This window comes from Sceloporus occidentalis, unplaced genomic scaffold (assembly GCF_023333645.1).
Source record: "Sceloporus occidentalis isolate IW3139 unplaced genomic scaffold, rSceOcc1.0.p SCAF_1, whole genome shotgun sequence".
Classification (NCBI taxonomy): Eukaryota; Metazoa; Chordata; class Lepidosauria; order Squamata; family Phrynosomatidae; genus Sceloporus; species Sceloporus occidentalis.
In genome coordinates, this window is record NW_028316981.1 from 173,153,802 (window position 1) to 173,177,999 (window position 24,198).

General features: G+C 42.1%; 1 protein-coding gene across 1 annotated transcript in view; it reads right to left on the bottom strand.

Moving 5' to 3' along the window:
- EIF4B (eukaryotic translation initiation factor 4B) overlaps positions 1 to 22,609 on the bottom strand; it is a 40,767-nt gene extending 18,158 nt beyond the window's left edge. The window contains exons 1-5 of the mRNA XM_089482533.1: positions 22,503 to 22,609; positions 8,714 to 8,848; positions 6,026 to 6,234; positions 3,851 to 3,967; positions 1,233 to 1,287 (exon numbers count right to left, since the gene is read on the bottom strand). Coding sequence (XP_089338659.1) covers positions 1,233 to 1,287; positions 3,851 to 3,967; positions 6,026 to 6,234; positions 8,714 to 8,848; positions 22,503 to 22,515 — 529 coding nt within the window. The 5' untranslated portion in view covers positions 22,516 to 22,609. The remainder of the gene's footprint in view (positions 1 to 1,232; positions 1,288 to 3,850; positions 3,968 to 6,025; positions 6,235 to 8,713; positions 8,849 to 22,502) is intronic.
- Positions 22,610 to 24,198: the final 1,589 nt, after the last annotated feature.

A 24,198-nucleotide genomic window follows, 5' to 3' on the forward strand; every position in this document is an offset into this window, starting at 1 on the left:
TAATGGGTTATTTTGAACAGAACAGTGGCCTGTTTCCAGTAGTGGACACAAAGTTTCATGGAGGTGTTTCATGGAAGCAGGGCAATGCCCTTCTTAAGCAAGACCAGGAAGGAGCCATGTTTAATAAAAGAAGGTAAAAAGTTGATGCATAAAAAAGTGAGCGTACATTATAACCTTGCAGTATGTCTGGTAGGGCAGGTGCATAAGCCAAAGTCATGATGAAACAGTGATTCTATGAAGAAAGATCGAAACCTATCCCTTCCCTTCTAAAGATGTTTCCATTGTTTCAGGGTGTTCAACAGCCAGAGAATCTCTAAATCATGTAGCCTTCCAGATGCTGTTGGACAACAAGCTTTAATAATCCTGGTTAGCACAGCCAATAGTAAATAATGCTGGGAATTACAGTCCAACATCACCTGGAAGGGGTTCCTGACTCCCATCACAGATTTATGTGCACATTATCCTAACCTTGAAAGCATTTTCCTTCTCCTCACATATTGGTCTACACAACCTCCTGACCCGAAACACCATTTTGTAGTTTTCTAGACTTCTTGCAATGAATACTCTTCAAACTGACAAGCTTAGTTAAGCAGAAGGCCGATTTCTTGCCAACTTCACCTTTACAATGAAATCACTTAGTGGTAGATAAAGGGGAACTTATCAGTTTCACAGTTTCTTTGCACTCTTGCATTACAGAACTGCGTATTATAGGAACATGGAATGTGAGAGGCATGAATCAGGGAAACCTGACATAGTAAAACAAGAAATGGGATAAAGTAAAATCATACTAAAATGGACAGGAAAGAAACATTTTGAGTGAGGGAATTACATACTGCTTTACTCTACTCCCGCGTTACACGGGGGCGTGACATACGCAGCGTTCAGCTTATGCTGAATGCTTAGAACAAATCAAGCCTGAACATTCTCTAGAAGCCAAGATTACAAAACTGAAACTGTCGTGCTTTGGACATCTCACGAGAAGAGATGACTCACTAGAAAAGACAATAGTGCTTGGTAAAGTATTAGGCAAAGAGGAAGACAGCATGACAGGTGGATAGGCTCAATCAAGGAAGCCAGAGCCCTAAAAGACCTGAGCATGTCTGATAATGATAGGGTGACTTGGAGGTCTCTCATTCATAGGGTTGCCATAAGTCAAAGTTGACCTGACAGTATTTAACAACAACATAGATTTAGTTTGTACAAGATTACCTTTACTGAGTAACAATTCTTACCTTTATCCTGTGCTTGATCAGCAACATCCACTCGTATTCTCCTGTTTCCTAGAGACTGAAGAGAACAAAAGAACATTGCCTTACATCCTAAGAAGAAGTGTCCAAGGAATTTTAAGTCATCTTTAACTAATATACAAAACAATGCTGAGTAAACTGATGCTACAAGAGCTACAACACTTCATAGAAACTATGGCAAAAGAGAGACTTACACAAGAGACATAATACCCACATTGTCTATTATGTTTTTGGCTACAGCTGTCATAAGGATCAACAAAGATATAGGGTAAAAAAATAATACTAATCATGTGTTTGCTTTCATCAGGCAAAAAAAAAAAAAGTCTTTCAGAAAGTACTATTGAGACTTTAGCCAGGAACACCTTTCACACAACTGAGATTAAGTTAAAGTTTACCTAAGCTAGCTAAAGCAGAGTACATAATCCATGCATATTCTTTTCCTGTTGAAGGGTGTCCAGCTTGTCTGCTCTGTGTGCATCTATGTGCATTCAAGCTGCCTGTAAATTTATGGCAACTCCTGAACTTTGAAAGGTTTTGTTAGGTAAGGAACATTCAAAGGTTATTTTGATACTTCCACTATCTGAAATATGGCCTAGTACACCTGATATTCATTGGCAATCTCCCATCAAAGTACCAACCTGGGCTGACCCGGCTTAGCTTCCAAGATCAGAAGGAATCTGGTTTCTTTATTTTGGCTCTATTTTGATAAAAATGCAACAAATTTCTTGACATGAGCCTCATGAGAAGTCAGCTTCCGCATTCACAAGAAATATGGAAAGCAGAATCTAAGAATTGGTTAATCTGAGTTGCTTCAAACAATTGCTGGGCTGTTTCACCCACTCTTTACTATCTTCTATTCCATTGGGCAGGACAGCAGGAGGAAAAGACATGCATACATGGAGTAAAATGGCAAGCCAATTTGTTGGAGAATGAGATTAATACGGACTCAACTGCTAAAGACTGGATGTTGTTGTTCTATAGCCCTGTACAAGAATGAACCCCTGAATGTCAGTACGTTTTTTAACTGGCTTTTTGATTTACTATTCTTTATCAAGAATAAATGTGTTATTCTTTGACTGCATCCAATTTCTCAAAATCCGAATAAAAACCTCAGAAAGCAAACATTTTCAGGGGCAAGCATTCTTGAAAGTATGACAAACATTTTCACAGGTTCGGTTTCTTTCAAAGTCATTGCATAACATGCATTCTGCAGAAATAAAAAGACCAAAATACTCTGGATATACTTCCCTTTGAAAGTCATTTTTTCCAATAGTGCTTCCAGCTTCAGTTTGGATCATTCTTAAAATGTGCACCTTAATACATCTTGCAGAAACCCTGACTCACTTGACTTTGCACAAGACACCAGGGACTGTGACCTGAAGTTGGCCTTCTATGAGCAGCACCAACAGAATACAGTGCGCCTGCGCCGTATGCAATCACACTATACACAGCTTCTTACTTACGTGGAAGCCGCATGACAATAAAATCAATGGCGTGCACTGCTGCATGCACACACTGCACTGCCACATGCATGCACCCCATTGTTTCCTATGGGGTGCGAGCATACGCGGATTTTCCCTTACGTGGGGGGTGGGTCCGGAACAGATCCCCCGCGTAAGGAGAGGGCCCACTGTATGACATTTCCACAGAATGATTATAAAGCCTTGGAGATTTTATTGTGGCAATCTAGACCTAGCAACTTCTCATACTTGAAAGTCAACTCTCAACTCCAATACGTGTTATGACCTCACAGCACCACTTGCAATAAATGCCAACAACTGTGTTCTTAGCTTTGATTTCTAACATCTACAGGAACCTGTACCTCCAGTGTTCAACCATGGAAAAATATCTAAGGTGGAAACTAGCATCTCTCCTTTTTTGCTAGTACCCTAAGCCCAGTGATGGTGAACCTTTTAGAGGCTGAGTGCCCAAACTGCAACCCAAAACCCACTTATTTATTGCAAAGTGCCATGTTCCTCTGGCTTTCTAGTAACAAACTCCATCAAACTCTGTGCTGGGGCAAGAGCACATGTGCCCACAGAGTGGGCTCTGAGTGCCACCACTGGCACACGTGCCATAGGTTCACCATCACTGCCCTAGCCTGATGCTGAAACCTTGATGTTGGGACAGAAGTGTTTAATGTTACTATAATGCAGATTTTTCAAAAAGTTACTTTGAAAACTACACTGCCTAGAATGTCTTACTCAGCATAACAATACTGGTCAGGAAATTCCAGAAGCTGTAGTTTAAAAAGGACCTTTTCCAAAGTGTACTTTTCAAACTATCCCCACCACCAAATAATACAGCAAAGCCTAGATTTTGGCTGAAACATGCTGTTTCAACAGAGAAGTTCATCACATGGGTCAGAATGACATAGTTATTACAATCCCAGTATAAAGAGTAGGCATACAAGGCTGGTTACACATATAACTCAGGCTAGCTACTCAAATCATGTACAGAGTCTGAAGACTGCAAGTGAACAAGAAGGTTGAGCAACCTACACAATCCCCCCATATTTCTGTTGAAGCCAAAGGCTGATGAAGTCAATTTGTAATGGGAGGGTTAGAGACTCTTACAGCATTTCCAGGCACAGTGCAACTCACCTCTTCATTGAGGCTTAAAGCACGGAGCAAGGAGTCCAAATCTTCAAACTCAGCATATCCAAAACCTTTCAACCTCTCTGGATTACTAGGCTCTCGAGGCAAACGAACAGCACTTATCTGCAGTTGAATGAGGGAAGAAAAGATTTTTCAGTGACCATCTCCCTAGAAAAGGGATACAAGGTCTATCATGCTGCATGTTACAACAAAATAAAATTAACGGCATTCAATTTATTTATTCTATAGATATGGTTAAACTGTTCTTCATATGAAGATTTCAGGGTGGTTAGTCGGGATGTTTTGGGCAACACACACAAAAATAGTACAATCTGCATAGGAACTAAAATTTGGCATAATGCTCTTGGAATTAAAGATGCTCAAGGAAGCGAACAGTAAAATTCCAAAATAAGATATCAAGAAACAAATACTGTTATGAAGCTGGTAAGTCACTTAAAAGGAGAAAAGCTACTGTGAATGCTAGTGCTAGATTTTCACTCCTTCAATCAGGTCACGTATAAAAATAATAGTTCCAGATTAATGAGCACAACCAACTCCTTTTGATGCTGTATTGATATCACCAACATCTGCTTCACTTATATGCAGGCACCAAAGCATCTTTTACAGAATATCAGTGCTACTGAGTTCAACAGGGTTTGTTCCCAGATAAACATGTAAAGGACTTCAGCCTCCACTGTCCTGATGTCAAATACAACAACCCCTTAAAGCTGTGCTGCTTAGCCTATTTGATGTGGGGGACCAGCAAATATATTTCCCCCATGTGCTATGGATCAATACCATATATTTGCACACTGATTACAACTATTTCCTTCTTTCTTGGAAACTTGCCAAGGACCAGCATCCAATAATTCAGGGAATGCTGCAGTCCACAGATCACCACTTTGAGTAACACTGTCTTAAAAGATGTTAAGGGCACATGTTCCAAGATACTAGTTTTAGTGACAAAAGGGGCAGAGAAAACTACCTCAAATCTCCTGATTTACCAGCATGACTAATCCTAACATATGGATGTCTCTATAAACAGATCTGCTAATTCGACTACAATGATATACATACTTATTGTGACTTCTTGGTCTTGAAGGACCACTAGTGATTTGTCATTTCTGAACATCAAGAAAGAAGCCATTAGGCTTCCTTACAAAGAGTCCTAAAATGTAGAAATCAGTCGACTACAAACCTTGTGGGCAAGACCATATTACTCAGCAAGAGAAATAATGTTTCCAAGACAGCTTACGTATGATGTTTATTGTACAAATTTAATGTAGCAATCTCTAATAGGCAGAACTAAAGCATTAATAATATGAAAACAGAAAAAGAACATGAAAGGCAAGCCAACAGCATTTCAGCCACCAGGAAAATCTGCTGTGATCAGCACATAGTGCTGTCACATGGGTAACAGTCAATTTAAGACCCAATGAAATCTGGCTGCATTCTGTCCTCTGACCTTCCAAACTCACACCTCTACTTCTAGAATTATTCACTATGTCATCTGTACCTTTCCTCATCAGGCTTCAATACTGCTGGATTGTGACTTGGCAACTAGTAAAATGAGATGCATTTTAAGAGAAAACTCCTCTGTCTCAGGTAAATTTATGCTTAACTGGTGCAAAAATTACTCTCAGTTAAGAAGCTGAAACAGTTCCGGAGTTAATCTTCAATGCTTAGAAGTTAACCAATAGTTCTGATTCTGCTAAAATAGGAAGGGGGCATACTTTATTTGTTTGCTGCTTTCATCTCTCAGCAATATATATGTGTGTGTGGGGGGGTGTATTTTGCAGTCATACAGACACCCAGTAGCCCAGATGCCTATGGAGGATTCAAAAGTAACTGAAGCTTATAGTCTGAGCTATAAAAGATCTACAAGCAATAAAAGAGTCCAGAGAGTTTTCAGCAAATAAGAACATGTGAGAAAATCCTGGAACCGTGAAAAGGTTTTGCACCAGAAACAAGTTCTTGAGAGCAGAGGTATGAAATTTCCCTGACATTACATTTTCACTTAGCTTACCTCAATAATATTCCCAAGGACACATGCTTCATCCCTACTCCCACAGCCCAAGATTTTCTGGATTCCACCAAATGCTTTCCACCTGTCTTCCTATGACTCTAAAAAAATAAGGGAGTGGGTTTATCACATGAAATAAATCTTCACTGAATACTCACATTAAGTCCTCTGAAAAAGTCCTTGATAGACTCTTCTGTTACATCATACGGCAAGTTTCCCAGAAAGGCAGTGTAAGGGGGTGATTTTGGGAGACGGCTTCTGTCAATGTTGGGCTCCCGAGCTGCCCGAGGTGCAGTAGGCAGGATGGAACGGTCAATTAGAGGGGCTCGATACACATCATCATCGTTGCTATGCCAGGTGGTAGAAACTAGGGAGAAAAGTTTGCACATTAGGATCCCTTGCACTGTTCAAAACTAATAGCAGACACAGAATATTCTAAGTTTAACGTGCAATCATTATACGAGATCTACAGAGAACAATGGGCCACATGTCAAAAGTAGCTCTTCATGCTCAATACTGGATTCTTTTTGCATGCAAGGGCATCATATCATGTTATAAGCAATTCCCCTCTGCACATCTCTTTCCACTGAAGAAAACACTGCACAAAACCGCAGGTTTCAAAGTAGGCTCCAATATGAATGCAGAAAAAAATGGTTGTTGTTTTAAAATCTAAAACTGATCAACTGTGATGAGGACAACTCTCTATATAGAACATATGCTGTGAATACTCATAAATGCATACAGAACATTTTGCAGCTAAGGGCTACAGTTAACTATCAAACTATCTGAGAGGTAGGGAGTGCTTTAGAACAATCTTGCATGCTCCAAAGGCACCCCTGTAAACATAGTTGCACAATTTCCTAAATTACCAAGATTTTACTAGCTTGCTGGTAAATGGCAGAAGAGGGTCCAAGAGCTCCTCTAGCTGCCTGCTAAATTTCTATGCTAGACATGGAGATGTAAGCTTCTTCCCTCGGACATTCAGCTTGCTTTCCATGCTAAGCACAGAAAAGAAGTGGAAGAAACTATCCCTTCTCTGGTAGCCTAACAATTTGCCTGCATGCAATTTCCCATTGCTTGTGACTAGGTGCGTACTTAAATACTTGCCTTTTGGATTGATGACAAACAACTAGCAGAATGCCTCTCTATCTTTCCACTGAGCAAACACATCTTTACCACACCCTTCCCTCTCTTACACACAGATATGCACACATTAGCATGAACAAGAATGATAGCACAGATGCCAAAGCTTCTGCCCTACAACTGAAATTCCCTCTGCTTCTCTTTTTGGAAATTCTACACAACTTCCTTGTAGGTACAGGCATACCCAGTTAACAAAGCCCTGACAAAGGAGATCCTTTTTACAAAGCTGTTTTTTAAAACCATGAACCCAGCCTAGTCCTTCCACTTCTTGTCTTCTGTCTTTCTAGAAGGTTTTTTTTTTTTTGGGGGGGGGGGGAGATAAAGGATGGTAAAGGAAGGCTGTGTAGGATTAAGAGTAATATCTTAATTTACTTAATTAACCAAATATCTGAGAAAGTAGGGAAGCATCTGATGAAGTAGATTTAAGTCTGCAAAGGTTTATGCAACCAACTTTTTTCTTAATTAGTCTCAAATATGCTACACAATCCCTTTGAAGCCCCAAACAGAAGCAGGGTTTTTATTTTGGGTTTTGTTTGTTTGTTTGTTTTTGCAGCTCAGAGATTTGGAGAATGCAAAAATCTGGAGAAATGGGAGCAAAGGTGTAGAGCCAGAGAGGGCTATAGAAGATGGCATGAAGGAAAGAAAGAATTTAAATATGGCACAACTAGATGACTGAAGGTGTTGCAAAAAAAATGATTCAGAGATGGGTCTGGTAAACTAATATACTACCTCAATAATAAAAACGGCTGAGCAAGGAAAATGCTGTAACTTTTTTCGAAGAGGAAAATGCCACAGTTTACCTACTGCTATAGGCTGCTTGCCAGAATTACATTCATAGTTAATATGGCAACCGTAATTGTTGATTCTACTGATCAAACACATTGAATAAAGTCTGCTTTTTGCAGAAAAACATAACACACCATACAGATGGTTGATGACAAAATAAATTATATATTATATTTCTTATTGTGAGCAGTTTATAATATTTATTACCCTTTTACTAGAACAACATAAACAGAGTTTTGTTAAGTGTCCTTGTATACATAGATAGCATTGTCAAACATAGAGTGGGGCACAGGTTAATGTGCCAAGCATTGCTGAGGAAAATGGAATCATATCTCTACAGTTTTTTATGGTTTCACAAGTGTTGTACATATAGCCAAAATTTAAGATGACATCAAAAAGAAGAACCTCAGTTTCTGTCATTGTGCAAAAGTTTAGAATGCTACCAAACTTGAAAATGCCAATGGCTTCAGTAACTCTTAGCATTTCTACCACATTGTTCTCTCTTTAAAGAGAAAACTGCTTACTCAGACTCTGTTGTTATAAACCAAACAGAAATACTCTTAGGAGGGTAAGAAGTGGAAAGAGAGGTCAGAAAGCAGGACAAACAGTGGAGAGATTTTTTTTTTTTGAAAACAGGGTAAAAGAGAGAGAGGGAGAGGGAGAGAGAGAGAGAGAGAATGTGAAGGAGTGTGTCCACTAGGAGCAATAGGCAGGAAAGGACTGAATGGCAAGGGGGGTTGGTCCCTCATGCGGCTGTGAGGATGAGGAAGGGCTCTCTATGTCTTTTGTCCTGCCTGCTAGGAGTGAAAAGGAAGGAGCAACGTAAGTTCCAGGATGTTCCATCCTTATCTACTGGGAAATGTTCAGCACAAGGAAAGCTCTATTATCATGTGGTGAAAAGGAAGAGTCCATCTTACCATCTCCTTCCAAGTCATCTGTCTCATCTGCCCAGCTAACTGGTTTCGGAACAAAGGTGGGACCACCACCACCACCATCTTCTGCCAGAAAGTCTGTCAGAGTCAGGGTCTTCCCCTTCTTGTTCTTCTTCTTAGCTGTATGAAAAAATGGAAGAAAAGTGGCTTAATACTTTGTTACAACAAATGTTTCACTTCATGGGTTGAAACCTGAGCTAATATTGTTGGCTATTACTATGGCTGTTGGACAAACAGGATTGGAAAAGTAAATGTTTCAGAAACTTTCATCAAAGTTACTGAAACTTTTACTTTTCCAATCCTGTTTGTCCAACAGCCATAGTTGTCCAACAGCCATATTGGGGGGGGGGGGGGACTTTCTCTTATTCCCTCCCCACAAAAAAAGCAGAAGTTTCTTGAGGGGAAAAATGCAGTATGAATGTCCTTTACAGATTACAGTCAATGAATAACTTGTTTTGGCATAAATTGATCATGTTTGATACCGTTTATTCAGAAGATAATAACAAATTGCATTTACTTTTTAAAATTAAAATGGAACTACACAGTCCTCAACTATAAGGTCCTGATTACTATAAGCAACCTCTTTGGTTTTGTCAGTTTATGCCAAGCAGGCAAGAAAATCAATAAAAATAGAAGAAACCATCAATATTAATAAAGGCAAGAATATTATTTTGTTTCCTCAAGTGCTCCATAATTCCAAGTAGACAAAAAACACTCATTCCTATTAAAAGAACTACACTATGGTGTCAAATACTCTATACAGCCAAAGCTACCCGTCTGTATGCTACATAATTTTCTGAAAAAATGTGGACAGAGTAAATGTGAGAACACCTTGTCTTAAATACATTATCCACTATTCTAAGAAAATATCTCACAATCCATTTCTTCCCACTTTTCCAGAGGGAAAAAAATGGGGGAAATCATTCCCTCTGCTCCAAATTGTTCTGTGTTATTCTGAGGCCCTCATATGACAGGATGCGACAACACTGATCAGTTTATGTCTACTAACTAGAATACAAACAGGGGCATCATTACCACCTTATGGTGGGGAAGACTTCCAGGACAGAAGTGGTGGCACTCCTGCATATGCTGTGAAGCAAAGCAGGGACAGACTGGCCAGTTTTCAACCATGCACCATTTCAGTTGGAAAGATCCTTGCATGGTGAGTCTGGCTGGAAATGGAGCTGATCAGATGCTACATGTGGCTAGTGAGAGTACTGAAATAGCAACAGTTATTCCAGCAGAGCCACTGGTCCAATAGGTAGCATCCAATCGACTCACCGCTCTGCCATTCTTGCTCTGGAAGAATTCCTTCAAATTAAAGTGATTCATGGTTCACACCATGGACTGGAGTTACAGCTCTGCTTCACAATACATGCTGACAGGCAATAGCTTCTGCAGATGATCATAATAGCTAATCAGAAAAAGAGTGTTGCTGCTGCTCAAAGATAAAGCAAGGAAATTGATAAATGTTGGGACCAACAGAGAAGGAACCAAGAAATATGGATGGCTGTAGCAAGAAGGAAGGGCTGGGAAAAGCTGAGCAGCCCAGCTATCCTGCAAATAAGTTTCTTTTAAATCAAGGTGAAGGAACAGCAAGGGCAGCCACCTAGTGTTTTTTTTTAGCAAGCCATAAAAACACTAGTGTCCTTAAATCGACTGGAAGTAATAAAATTTATGCAGAATTTAATAAGCATTGCTGCACCCTTCTTGAAGTTCAGCAGAGTCGTAAAACATCACAAGGTAAAAAGAGCTGGCAGCATGTCCTAGAAATGGCATTCAGACATGAGGAACCTCTAGGATAAAATACTGTGGGGCCAAGAAGCTCACTCTCAACTTAAAAAATCACAGAGTTGTTCTATGGATGATGTAAGACAGCAAGGGAGCATTGTGGTACGCTGGGAAAAATTGTTCCCAATTTGTTGGGAAGGTCCACTCATCCACTCATCAGGGAAGAGAAATACTAGCCAGGGATAGTGCTACATAAATCCCATCCTCAGATACCACCCCCAGCACAATTTGTGAGATAATCTTCCCGTCTAGTCTACTATCACAGTGAGGCCTATGGTAAAGGGTGATGGTAAGGACAGATAATGGTTAGTAACTGAGGAGCCACAAATAATGAAGAGTGCTATACAAATTATAATAATAGGAAAGACAATGAACATTAAAGAAATAATAAAATAATTAAGATATACAGAGCACTCCCCCAACTACTGTTTTTTTCATAGTAAACAAAATCATAGATAAAGTCTCTTTCATTTACAAGGGAACTTGTTAAGACAACTGTACTTATAAACAAACAAGTGGTAATTAATATTCAAGAAATTACATGCACAGAAAGTTCTAGTCTTTATTATTATTTCTATTATAGTTTATTTCTATAACACTGTAAATGTACACAGCGCTGTACATACAAATAATCAAATGAATAAAAATATATAAAACCTGCCAATTGCGTACAATCTACAAAATACATAAATCTCAAAAAACCCAGTTTGCCAATTTAAGTGGTTCAACGTAGCACTAATAAAAAGTGTTCTTCTTACTGTAGGAGTCCATAATGTAACATTATTGTCATATAAATATCATGGATAAAATTAAGACAACTCAGTTTCTCAGTCTGGATTACAGTAAAATGATTTTCCATGTGGAAAAGTTACCAGGGGGTAACTTCTACTTATCAGCCTTACATAAATGCATGCATGTGTGCACACAAATGAATGTGCTTCATTAAAGCAAGATCCTAGCTTTAAAACATTCTGAAGACTTAATGAAACCAATGGTTCTACAGTATGTTGGTGGCTTTACTATATCTGTAAAGAATATGAGAATTCAAATCAGTTCTGGCTCTTAATGGGGCATAGAACAGACTATACACAGTAAGTAACCTTCTGTTCAAGAAGCAAACTATTTTCGAGCCTATCCTTAATCCATGGAACCTGTGCTTTATCTTAAGTAATGAACAAACAGTCTGGGAGTGCATTTGCTACAAGCTGTCAGAATTCAGTCGGTAGGTTGCTCCCTCAACACAGCCTTTCTCAACCAGATGTCTCCCCGATATATTGGACTGTAACTTTCAATACAAAAGTGGGGAGAGAGACTAGGGAATCTGCTCAACTGTACTGCAGTTATTGTCCTGTGCAGTCTGCTAGGATTGTGTATGAAAGCAGACTGTAACCATGACATGAATCTCTAGATAGAAGGAAAGGGGATTCTGGATAACTGCATACTATTGAAACCACAAAAATGTCTCTAAAGGAGATTTTCCCAAAGCAGACGGAGTGCTCAGTATTTCCATCTTCTCATTAGCCTATTTTTTTTTAAAGAAGACCAATGCATTTTCTATTCCTAAACAGCGAAACTCTTCTTTTTAAAAGGTGAAAAACTGGGCCGAAGTAAGATCTGCACCACCCTTGTTTCAGACAGTCATTTTTAGAACATTTACTTACTGTTACCCACTCAATGAACAATGTTCTAAGGATAAAATTATATAATCAGAATCATAAAAAGGGACCTATGTGCCATGAAGTCCAGCCCTCTGCTTAATACAAAATTTCCAGCTAAAGCATCACTACCAGCCTCTTTCTGGAGATGTCTAGAGAAGGAGACCCCATCACCTCTCTAGACAACTGGCTCCACTGCTGAATCACTTTTGCTGTCAAGAGGTTCCTTTTAAAGTTCCATTATCTGCCCTCCTGTAATTTACAACCATTAGATCTGGTCCTGCCCTCTGGGGCAGCAGAGAATAGGCCTGCCCCCTCCTCTCTGTGACAGCCCTTGAGGGTTTAAAGAGTGCAGTCATGACACTCTTCAGTCTTTTCTTTACCAAGCTGAACATGCCCAGCTTCTTCAACCTTTCGTCATAAAATAAAGCCATCATACATTTGAAAAATGCAGCACAAAGACTCAGTAGCATATCATGCAACATAAAAAATCTTATGATTATGCCCTTTATTCACATTTATAGACATGTCATTGATGTTATGAACATCCACCTGCCACATAAGAGCTGGGCACCTATGTTCACCTGCCACAAAGTGCCTGCTCCCCCAACCTTTTGTTCTAGAGGAAAACACGCAATATGGGCACATGACACTCACTGAACTCCACTCACCAAAAGTCTCGTCTTGGAAGACAAATCACAGCACTAGAGTCTACAAATGCCTTCAGTGTTTAAAGTGAGCACCATGTGCATACGTTGGCCTCATGAGCCTTGGGTCCACAAGAAGGATATTTTACCCACAGGGACTGGGGAGGAAACAACCTCACAGCATTAAAAATTCAGTATTAACAGGGTGGTTCATTATACACAACACGTTCAATACTATTCAGAGTATCTGCAGACTGAGTCAGTGTAGTATCTTATCCCTCACAATACTGGCGACCACACAATTCTACTCCCTGTGTGAAAGATATGACACTGTTCTAGATGTGAAATCATCCAGCAATGCTATGCAACAACATGTGTCTTTGAGCTGCTGTTGCTCCTCAGCCCATCTACTTACTTTCTTCTGCAACCTGCATAGTAATTGACCAGTCCCTGACCAAAGTTAAACGGCATGTTTTTAAACTATTTTCTCCCTCCCCTCTCTTTTTATGAGTGTAGATCCTACAGGAAAGGGACAGAGTCATTTTTATTTGCCTTCACATTGTGATAATTTCAGCTATGTCATCACATTATGACTTCATGGCAAGGTTGTCTCCAGAAGATAAAAAAGGTACTTTCAGATATAGTAAGTTTTGCCCAGCTACAACACAGGTATATCATATTTCACTGTCTTTGTGCTTTACATGTACAAAGAAGTTTTTGGAATTGCCTAGCCACTCTCTCCATTCTCAGTGGCCAGAGGATACTAGTGTTCTGAGACCAATGCATCAGCAACTGGAATCGACATTAAAAATAGCCACACTTCAGAAGGGAGAAATGGAGGTGGAACATATGCCATGCACAACTCTCCAGTTTTATGCTGTCATTAAATTATCACAGATAACCAGACTGCAAAACACATCTATCCAAGCCCTTGGAAACTCATCATCAGATAGGGTAAGTACTGCATCATTGGACTCCAACTTAATACCTTAATACAAATTGGACACCAATTTAATACATAAAAGGTATATAAGAATCCCTTTTAAAATGCCCAAACCATACTGGTGGGGAAAATATGCTGGGAAGCCGAGACTTAAATTAGCTTCCTTAAGATCATGTAATAAGTACATAAATGGCAGATTTTAACTGAACTGTCCTGGTTTATCCCTCAATCTTACTCACAGGAGTCCAAAACACACTGCAGAAATAATTTGCTTTAACTGTCCTGGCTAAATGCTAGGGAATCCAGGGAACTATACTTTGTAGTGGCACCAGAGGTCTCTGACATAGATGTCTCACAAAACTACAGTTCCCAGAATTCCCTAGCATTGAGCCAGGGCAGCTATAGCGGTTTCAAAGTGGGTTATTTCTGCAGTGTGTTTTGGACCAAGCATCACTGTACTGCCAAAAACTGTATGGTCTACCATCTGTCTTTCTAGCATCAAATAAATCCCTCCCAAATAACTTCAACATATCCCAAACATGGCTGTAGTCCTGTGGTGCCATTTTTCTCTTAAAAGTGGGAACTCAGAGCTCTTTAGCAACTGGAAACAAAGAGGCCAATGTAACAGGAATCAAATCTCTCATCCCATTTTAGGGAAGATCTTTTTCTAGGTCTTCATTCTTTGAAAATAATTAATTTTTATCCATAAACCTCTTTTTCTGCCCATAACTCTCCCCCTGCCCACAATAAAATAAAGCACTGTCATATCTGTTGAAAGTAATTAAGCTTCAACAGGAAACAAAGCTTCCACCATCTCTATTTCTGCGTGCCCTAGGGCCTATTTCATTCAAACTCTACAAATAATATGAGGAGACAAGATCTATATCAATGAAAGGCAGAAGGCTTCTGCTGTGCCATCCTAACCATCACAGCACACCTTAACAATCTTTTAAGCCCCAGACCATGTAAGTTTACATGGAGTTGCAGCAGGCATTCATTTCTATTGACTTCTGAATTTATTTGTTTAGCAAACGATATGAAGTCCTCGCTCATGTTATTCTGTACCACTTTAATACAAGAGACACTGATACTCTGTTATACTTCAATAGCAACCTGGTTAAAATTAATACTCTGGCTAGTATCCTGTTGGTCAGTCCTAACTAGTGTAGACCCATTCAATCAACTGTCAAAAGATGTGTCAACATGCAGATTTCCCAAAGTGGCCAGAGGTCCTAGTTTGGAGAAAATTGCTTTGAAAAAGAAATGGAAGATGTGCTGTGGAGGCCTATAGAAAAGGAAATTCATCGAGATGGGGACAGGAAAGGGCAGTCTAGGGAAACAGTGAAGGTCAAGGGCTGGAAAAAACAGCATTGAGGAGTTGCATCCAACTCCAGAGCTTCACTCTGCCTATTCCTACTTTAATCAAGAATTGCCAGATTATCCCTGCTCCATTATGTTGTTTGGTCTGCCCAGCTTCCTCTTCCCATATCTACACCTAAAGGGAAAGATAATCTTGAAAGTATGAGTTGACAATCTTAACAGACAGTGAGGCACTCATACTGAATGCAATGGAAATGCAATTACTAGAAAATCTGCTTGACAATAAACCAGTCATGTTAGGCAGCATCTCTGAAGTGCTGTAGTCTACAAGCATCACCTATAATTAAAATATTAGTATCAGTCCTTTTGGAAAGGTGGAGGTTCAGATTGCCAAGGACACAGACATAATGACGTCAACTTGAAATGAAAAAACAAACAAAAAGCACTCCTGTTAGTCAGCAGTAGTGACCTACTGACTGCAAATCTGGAAAATGAACCTGAATGCATTTCTACTGCGATATGTGTCCTTTAATAAAAAGTCAGATGTTTCACCTACAGCCATTTCCACCCTTCTTTTGTCGTCATGACATACTCCTAAAAAATTGTTTGATATTGTTTTCTCAGTGACTGCAAATGCAGTCACTAACTAGCAGGCACCTGACTCAAAACCTGCAGGCTCGGTTGGCATCAAATGGTTGACAACTCATAGGCAGAGAGCAAACAGCATGAAGTAGATCTTACTACAAAGACATACAGCACTACTTATATATTATCAACCCTGTCAAAGCTCAGGAAAAGCAATACTGAATAATCCACATAGAAGAGCAGAACTTGTCTTGTTGGTATAGGATATCCGTAAGTCAATACCAGTTTCTACTCATAGCTCAAGCCCAGATTTTGCCAACAAAACTCCATTATGCTTGTACCAGTCAAGTTGGCAAAGCTGTTTTCTTCACATTTGCTATTCTTAAGAACTAGGTCAGAAATTAGACCTAAAAGCTACTGTGTCAACAACAGATACCATTCCTGTAACTTAGCTGAAGCAGCCTTGTCAGCCACATAGCAATTAGTGCTGAAAAATAAGCTGCTTGTCCTAGCGTAATACAGCTTTATGGAACTGTTTATTACTTGGGGGACCAAGTACTTACCTTGGGAACAAATCAAAGGCCATTTTACGAAGGAAGACATCCCATTAGCACAGGAAGGCTGGGTTCACCTACTTACAGTATAATGCTCACTAGAACATGATGGGCAATTCACAATTTTTCAGTCTAATTCAACTTACAGGTTTGTTCAGAGCTAGTGTAAGGATACGAAAAGGCCTTAAAACAAATCTCAATAAAAAGGTTTACTCAAAATACTTTTTTTTGTAGAAAATAATAGATTTCCTCTTTTTCCATTTAAGAGTGCAAATCAAAGAACTTGCTAAAATTGGTAGTCTGAAGCACTCAAGACACTGAATCGATGTTACAATAAATACATGCACCCGCAATTTTAAATTCTACCCTTTTTTCTTTAGAGAAAGTGGGGACAGAGCCCAATGCATCTGCAGAATAAGAGGCTTAGTTTTCAAAACTGTGGCAACAAAGGGGAAGAATCTAATTCTACTAGCTTCAAGTGACACAACTACGCTGCGTCAATCTCTTTTCCTTGTACAACGAGTGCTAAAAAAGAAGCCCAGTCCATTTTGTTTTTAAGAGTTATAGTTGGTATACTTGAATATATCTGCGTTATCACCGATAGTGAAAGCTTACGGCAGCCCTTCATCTCCTTTGCAAAGTCAAACTCTCAAGATGGGGGAATTTACAAGTAACATTTCTAGAAGCAAACAATTCAACAAACTGGAATTAGAAAGGAATTAAGCATTATTTACTGCAGTATATTAAAGTGATGCACAGGTAAGATCACAGGCATATGCTTTTTCCTTGCACCTTAGTATTTCCAGAGTAATCTATTTGGTGCAGCCTGGTGCATTTCAAAAGGCAGTGTTCATATTACGTAATTGGGAGGAAAAGTCAAGTCAGCCAGAGACTGATCTACGTAGATTCAAGATGCTCCCTTACTCAGGACTGAGTCCTTTTGCTGTACAGTATGTGGGAAGATACTGCAGTGCCCTCATTTCTCTATCTTTGAAGGATCCCCACCAGCTTCTGTGCACCATATTCAAGAGTAATAATATATCAAATACTCTTGGCCAGTCAAATTAAGGTCAAAAGGAAAACGTGAAATGCTGAAGTCCTTCTCACCTTGAACCTCCATTTCACGAAGAAGAATCCAAGGGGCCAGAACAGGCAAATTGGTTGAAGCAAAGCAAAGGGTATTTTATACTCCCACCCCAGGAAGTCAAGCAAGCAACTGATTAGAAAAGTTGCAGAGTGAGGAAGAAGGCTTAAGACATTATAAGATCACTTTTGCTATCTCAAAAAGAGAACCTATGGGTTCAAAAATTTGCCCCCTACAACATAAAGGGAGTAGAGAAACAAATACACTTTAGCTCATCATTCTTTTTTCGGGATTAGTGGACAGAGCAAACTTTCCCCTCTCTGCCCTGTCTGCAAAAGAAGACTTGAACAGGATGCTGGAGCTTGTCCCAGTTGCATACGGCTTAGCATTCATTATGTTTTCCAATCTCTCAGTCCAGGGGCTAGAACAAACTAGAATTTACAGCAGTAATTCCAAAACTCTGGCCTTCCAGGTGTTTTGGACTTCAGCTCCCAGAATTCCAGACCACTGGCCAAGATGGCTGAGGCTTCTGGGAGCTGAAGTCCAAAACACCTGGAGGATCAGTTTGGGAATCACTGATTTACAGCAATTTTGTCATTTCTTAGGAGTAAGGATTTCACAGGTAGGCAGCCAAGTATTCATGCAATATTCACTGACTAGGAAAGGGATGTTTGTCACAGAATGAATGTGCATCTTTAAAAAGAACAGATTCCCAAGGATAGTTTGGCATTTTATCTTTGCAGAATGTAACCGAGTCGGTTACATAATATTTACACGACCACTGCATTCTACAGGGTAACTGTATTATAGACATTTTGCTTCTTCACCGTCCCAGTCTAAATACGAGTTTTCAAAAATTATAGCCCAATTAAACATTTTGCATAGCTGTGGGGAATCCAGATGATGCTATTCTAGAAGTCTGATTTTACCTGTATGTTAATGATATCGCCATCCTTTTCCTGGGGCACCCACAGCTAATCCAATGTTATTGCCAGACCTGTTTTGGATCAAAGCATCTCCATACTGTATGAACTAAGAATGCACCCTAAAACATATGCGGCACATCTCCTGTCATGTGCAGCTACAGGAAAGATGAGCAGTTCAGAACAAACTGGCTTTTCAGGAAGCTTGTCATTTAATACTATTCTTCATATAGATGAATCAATGATCAACTTGCAAGTTCAAGATTCCCTAGAATTCCACCTGAAAAACATCAATATGTAACGACAAAAAAGAATTATGTATACTATGAAAGGAACTGTTGCATTTTGTTGAACATGCAAGTAGTGACGGAAGCAAGAAGGAAAGGCTTTACAGTTTACCAAACAGCATAATCTACCAAGATCCATTAGTTTTGTGTGAAAGTATCTCTGGCAAAAACACATTTAGGGTGGGCTTAAGTAGACAGGCAACTTGAAGACACACACATCTCATGGGCATATGTATTCCCATCACTGAAAACATTAACTGGAAGTGCTGGGAAATGACCCAGAGTTTGGCACGATACTCAAGCAGAAATAAATTAGCTCTCTGAAAAGAAGACCAGCAGCTTCTGAACAAATAAGCAACGTGCTATACGCCAATGAAAGTAGCTTGTACAGAATAAATAGCTATCATATAAATATCAAGGTAGCAAACAAATATAACTTGATATGTGAGCAAAAATGCTACAAACAGAATACCTAGGACCTGAGCAGATGGACTAGGATAGCACAGGCCGAGCCAAGCTATCCTGGCCCAGTTCCCAACCCACATCAGTCCCCAGGCTGACATGGGGATAGCTGGGAATTTATGCACCCACCCGTCCCTGTGCCACAGACCCACTACTGCCACGTGGCCCTTACCTTCTGCCGCAGCTGCTGATAGTGAGAATACCCCTACTGCAATGTCTGACATGGAAACAGGGTGTCTGACTGAACCTGGTGCCTTGTTTCCAGATGCAGCAACAGGAGGCTTCTCAATATAAGGAACAGTGAAGGGAGGCAAGAGGCACACAAGGCCGTCCGATCTGCCAGGATTTGCCACAGAGTTGAAACTCCATGGCAAATGGTGCCTCATTTTGACCCGTGCTGCTAAGGCCCTTTGAACCAGAGCTAATAGCCTGCATTGTCCAAACAGGACAACACAAGCCCAGGGGGGAACATGGGCATTTGGGCCACGTGGACAGCCCCCCAGCCAGTCCATGAAGGACAAATCTACACAAGAGTCAGCTCAAAATAATATCAGCAACCCATGACACACATTTGGTGTGCTAATCTTATATGAGAAACATGATGACAGCAAAGCAGATAAGTAGAAAAGGCGTTACAGAGAAAAGGGCGCAAGACAAGCTTAGTCTATAGATGCAGAAGAATGAAACAGTAAAAAAGGATGAGTCACTCCAGACTGACAAGTGAAGGGTGCCATTTTCAAAGTTTTCCAGTTCTTAAAAGAACCACACAAATAATATAGTAGGACACACAGGAATCGTGTTCCTGCTTCAGGCTATACTAGCTTTCCACTTGTAAAAAGATTCATTATAGAAGAAGGCTATTTAAAATGTTTCCCTATGGACAGGCAGTCAAGGATCCAAAACACACTGCAGAAATAATCCAGTTTGACACCGCTTTAACTGTCCTGGCTCAGTGCTAGGGAATTCTGGGAACTGTAGTTTTGTGAGACATTGGGCCTTCTCTCTCTGAGAGAGGTCTAGTACCACAATAAACTACAATTCCCAGGATTCCCCAGCACTGAGCCAGGGCAGTTAAAGCGGTCTCAAACTGGATTATTTCTGCACTCTGGGACAAAGGTTCTGTACAGACCATTCTAACATTCTGCTCTTCCAGAAGGAGCCCAGACCAAGATGGTACAGCATATAAAGATGGCAGCACTAGGGAAGAAGAGCAGGAATAATCCTGCACATGTACTGAATATGCTGCATCCAACATGCGACACATTTTGAAGGTAGAAGATAAAAATACAGAACACACACACAAATTGCTCTAGAAGAGTATAAACAGAAAGGCCAGTTTAGTAAAAAAAAAAAAAAAAGGGGGGGGGGAAATGTGGCAATTCAGATTAGCATGAGATGGAAAACATGGCAATACCATACCTATACAAACAGATAGTCTGTTATTATCTAATGTACAGACTGCACACATGGACTGTGTGCCGCTGGGAACAGGGACAGGCTGTCATCCTCACTGACAAGAGAGTAAAAGCCTTTGCAAGAGCACCAGAAGCACATCCCGCATGTTAACATACTCCTCTATTGCTTCACATGTTAACATACAGTACTCCTTTATTACGAAGCACCAGAAGCACATCCCATATGTTAACATACTCATCTATTGCTTCAGATATGTTAACATACTCCTTTATTACGAAGCACCAGAAGCACATCCCGTATGTTAAAATACTCCTCTATTGCTTCACATGTTAACACACTCCTATATTACAGAGCACCAGAAGCACTTCGTATATGTTAACCTATCCCTATACTGCAAAATGTACTGGGAGTGGCTGAGAGTAAGGCCCAAAACACACTGGAAAAAATAATCCATTCTGGGACTGCTTTAACTGCCCTGGCTCAATGCCAGGGAATCCTGGGAACTGTAGTTTTGTGAGGCGTTTAGCCTTCTATGTCAGAGAGCTCTGGTGCCACAATAAACTACAATTCCCAAGATTCCCTAGCACTCAGCCAGGGCAGTTAAAGCAGCCTCAAACCAGTGTGTTTTAGACCTAAGACAACAGTATTTTTATTACCTCCCTTTAAGTGAGGAGAGATATGACGAAAGGACTCTGAGTGACAGTGGCTGCATCTACACTGTAGAAATAATGCAGTTTGACACAGCCTTTACCGTAGCATCTGGAATTTCACAAGGCCTGTAGCCTTCTCAGCCAAACTACAAATCCCAGAAATCCCATGAGGTGGAGCCAGGGGGAGTCAGAGCGCATTATGTTCACAGGAGGGAGGCACTGACTCTCCCTGATATAAATAAAGAGAAGGAAGGGAAGAGGAGGCAGGCACAAGGGGACCAGATGTCCTCTCTGCAAAGGAGGAAGGGCGTTTTAAAACAAAAGCTTACATTGCTAATATAAATCCATACATCTTGGTCATGCTCAGAACGGAGGACATTTTGGGATTCCTCCTGGACAGAAGGCTGAACTGGAGGACCTGTCCTGGAAAAGGAGGGCCTCTGGCCACCTGGGTCAAGGTGACCGGATGCCACAACTTCAGAAGAGATGTAAGGCAGTCATTGCCAACTGAAAGCTAAAAACACCCCTATAAAGATAAACACATGCTTCTTCGTTATGGTCATGATAGCAATTCATGCTCCTTCACAAGGCCTGGTCCATCCACACTGCAGCCATAGTCAGTGTGACTCCCCTTTAATGGCCTTGGCTCCTTCCGACAGAGTTTCTGGGGTCCTGTAGTTTTGTGAGGCACTGGCCCTCTTTGGCAGAGAAGGCCTTGTAACACTGCAACTCTCAGGGTCCCCTGAGCGTCCTCTTTTTCCAGGACCTGTCCTCCACTTCGGCCTTCTATCCAGGAGGCATCCCAAAATGCTTTTCACTGGCCAAGAAGCATGCATTTATGTTAGCATTTTACAATGTCAAGGTCATAATGGAGGACCTTTGGGGATTCCTCCCAGGCAGAGAAGGCTGGAATGGAGGACCCTTGGGCGGGATGGGGAGGAGGAAGGGCAGGAGGGAAGCTTCGCCAAAGGCCTCTCTCTCTCTCTCTGGGGCGGGGCTTAGAAAGCCCCCTCCCAGGTATAGAACGCTCCGCCCATAGCTCTGGCCACGCCCCAGAACTCGGGCGGGGGGAGAGCGACTGTGGAGCGGTGTCCACGTGGGTGCCGCCCAGGTCCTTCCCTTCCCCACACCTCCTCCCGCGCGCGCGCCGCCGCCGCCGCGCTTGCGCAATGGGCAGCAGCCCCGAAGGCATCAGCCCCGCTCCCTTTTCGCTCGCTCGCTCGCTCTCTCGCTCGCTCAGGCCAGGCTCCCTTCTCTTCCCTTCCCCCCACCTCGCGCTCGCGCCGCGCACACCCTCTTGCTCTCTCTCTCGCGCTCAAGGCCAGGCGGGCGGGCTGGCTGGCAGGCCAGGCGGCCGTTGCGGAGAGGAAACTAAGGGAAGGGAGGAGGCTCAAACGGGACGGCTGCGGGCCTCCCTGGAGACGGAGGGGCCCATGCCTCCACGGAGCAGCACTCACCTGAGGCGGCCATGTTGGGAAGAGATAGAGGAGGCAAAAGGCCCGGATGAGGCTGTCACGTGACGATGAGGGCTGAAGAGGCACCGCCTCCTCCTCCTCCGAGGGAGGAGGAAAAAGAGGAAGGGCGGGTCCGCCAAAAGGCAGACGGGGCGGTTGGTTGACTCTGCGGTTCGTAGGCGAGGAGGAGGCGGTGAAAGGGAAGCGGGCGGGCGGGCGGAAGGAGCCTCTGTCTGGAAGAGGGAAGGAAGGGCCTCCCTCCCTCAGGCACACTCTCTGCGGGAAGGATCCCCTTTGACGCCGCTTTCACTGCTAGGGAATCATGGGAACTGTAGTTTTTCTGGTGGCTCCAGAGCCCTTTCTCACACAGGGCCTAAACACACTGCAGAAATCATCCATCTTGACACCACTTTAGCTGCCCTGGCTCAAGGCTGCTGGATTTTGGGAACTGTCGTTCATTGGGACAACAGAGCTCCCTCTGAAAGAGAAGGTCCGATGCCTCACAGAACTACAGTTCCCAGGATTCCCTAGCCTTGATCCAGGGCAGTGAAATAGGCCCCAAACTGGATTGAGTAGAGATATGAGAGCTGGATAATGAAGGAAGCAGATGATGAGAACATGAACTCATTGGAGATGTTGGGGACGGGTGCTGAGGAGACCAAAGGGGAAGGAATGGTTCCTTTAACTCTGCTGGAAACCAAGGTCTGATACAGAAGGTGCAGAAGTGCCGTCCTAAGGCCAAAACTAGGGATGGGGTGCACGCAGCAACCGCACACTCCCCAGCCCTTGTTTCTATGGACAGCACCATTTTGAAGGTGCCCCATCCTTACGCAGCGCCGCGTGTGACAATGGCGTCACGCACACCCTGCCTCCACAGACCAACGCATGTGTGATGTCACTGCACCACTGCATGGCACTTGCGGAGGGCTCCTTTGGGGCACACGCTTCATTCCCATGGCAGCTACATTGCTGTGGGAATGAAACCAGTGAGAAAAGGGCCAGGCGGTCCCTTTCTGCCATGGCTGCGCTTGTCGGGGTGTCCGGGGGCATGCAGCCCCAAGGGTACCCCTTTTCCAGGCCACGAGGAAGCATCATTTTGCCATTTCTCCATGGCCTGGAAAAGCGCCAGATTGGGGCAGCAGGGGCTGCTGGTATGGCTGCCCTGGCCCCAATCCTCCATGGAAAGGGACAGGTGCAGGCCAGGTCTGTACCGCGCCCAAGATGACTAAACTGAGGTTGTACTTTGGCCACATCAGGAGAAGGCATGATTCATTAGAAAAAGCAGTAATGCTAGGAAAGGTAGGAGGAAGTAGCAAGAGAAGAAGACCACATCCTAGATGGAAGGACTCCGTCCAGGAGGCCGCGGGTATGAATCTGCAAGGACTTAGAAGGAAAATGGAGGCAAGGGGAACGTGGAGATCTCTCATCAACAGGCTCACCAAGGTCAAGACTGACCTGCAGGCTGTTCACAACAAAAGATGGATCATAAGTTGTTTCCAACTTATGGCGTCCCTATGATTGACCTACCACAGGGTTTTCTTGGCAAAATCTGGTTGGAGTGGGATTTGCCGTTGCCTTCCTCTGAAACTGGAAGAGTGTGACTTGCCCATGGTCACCCAGTGGGTTTCTATGGCCTCCTGGGGATTCAAACCCTGATCTCCAGAGTCATAGCCCAGTGCTCAGACTGCTAGGCCACACT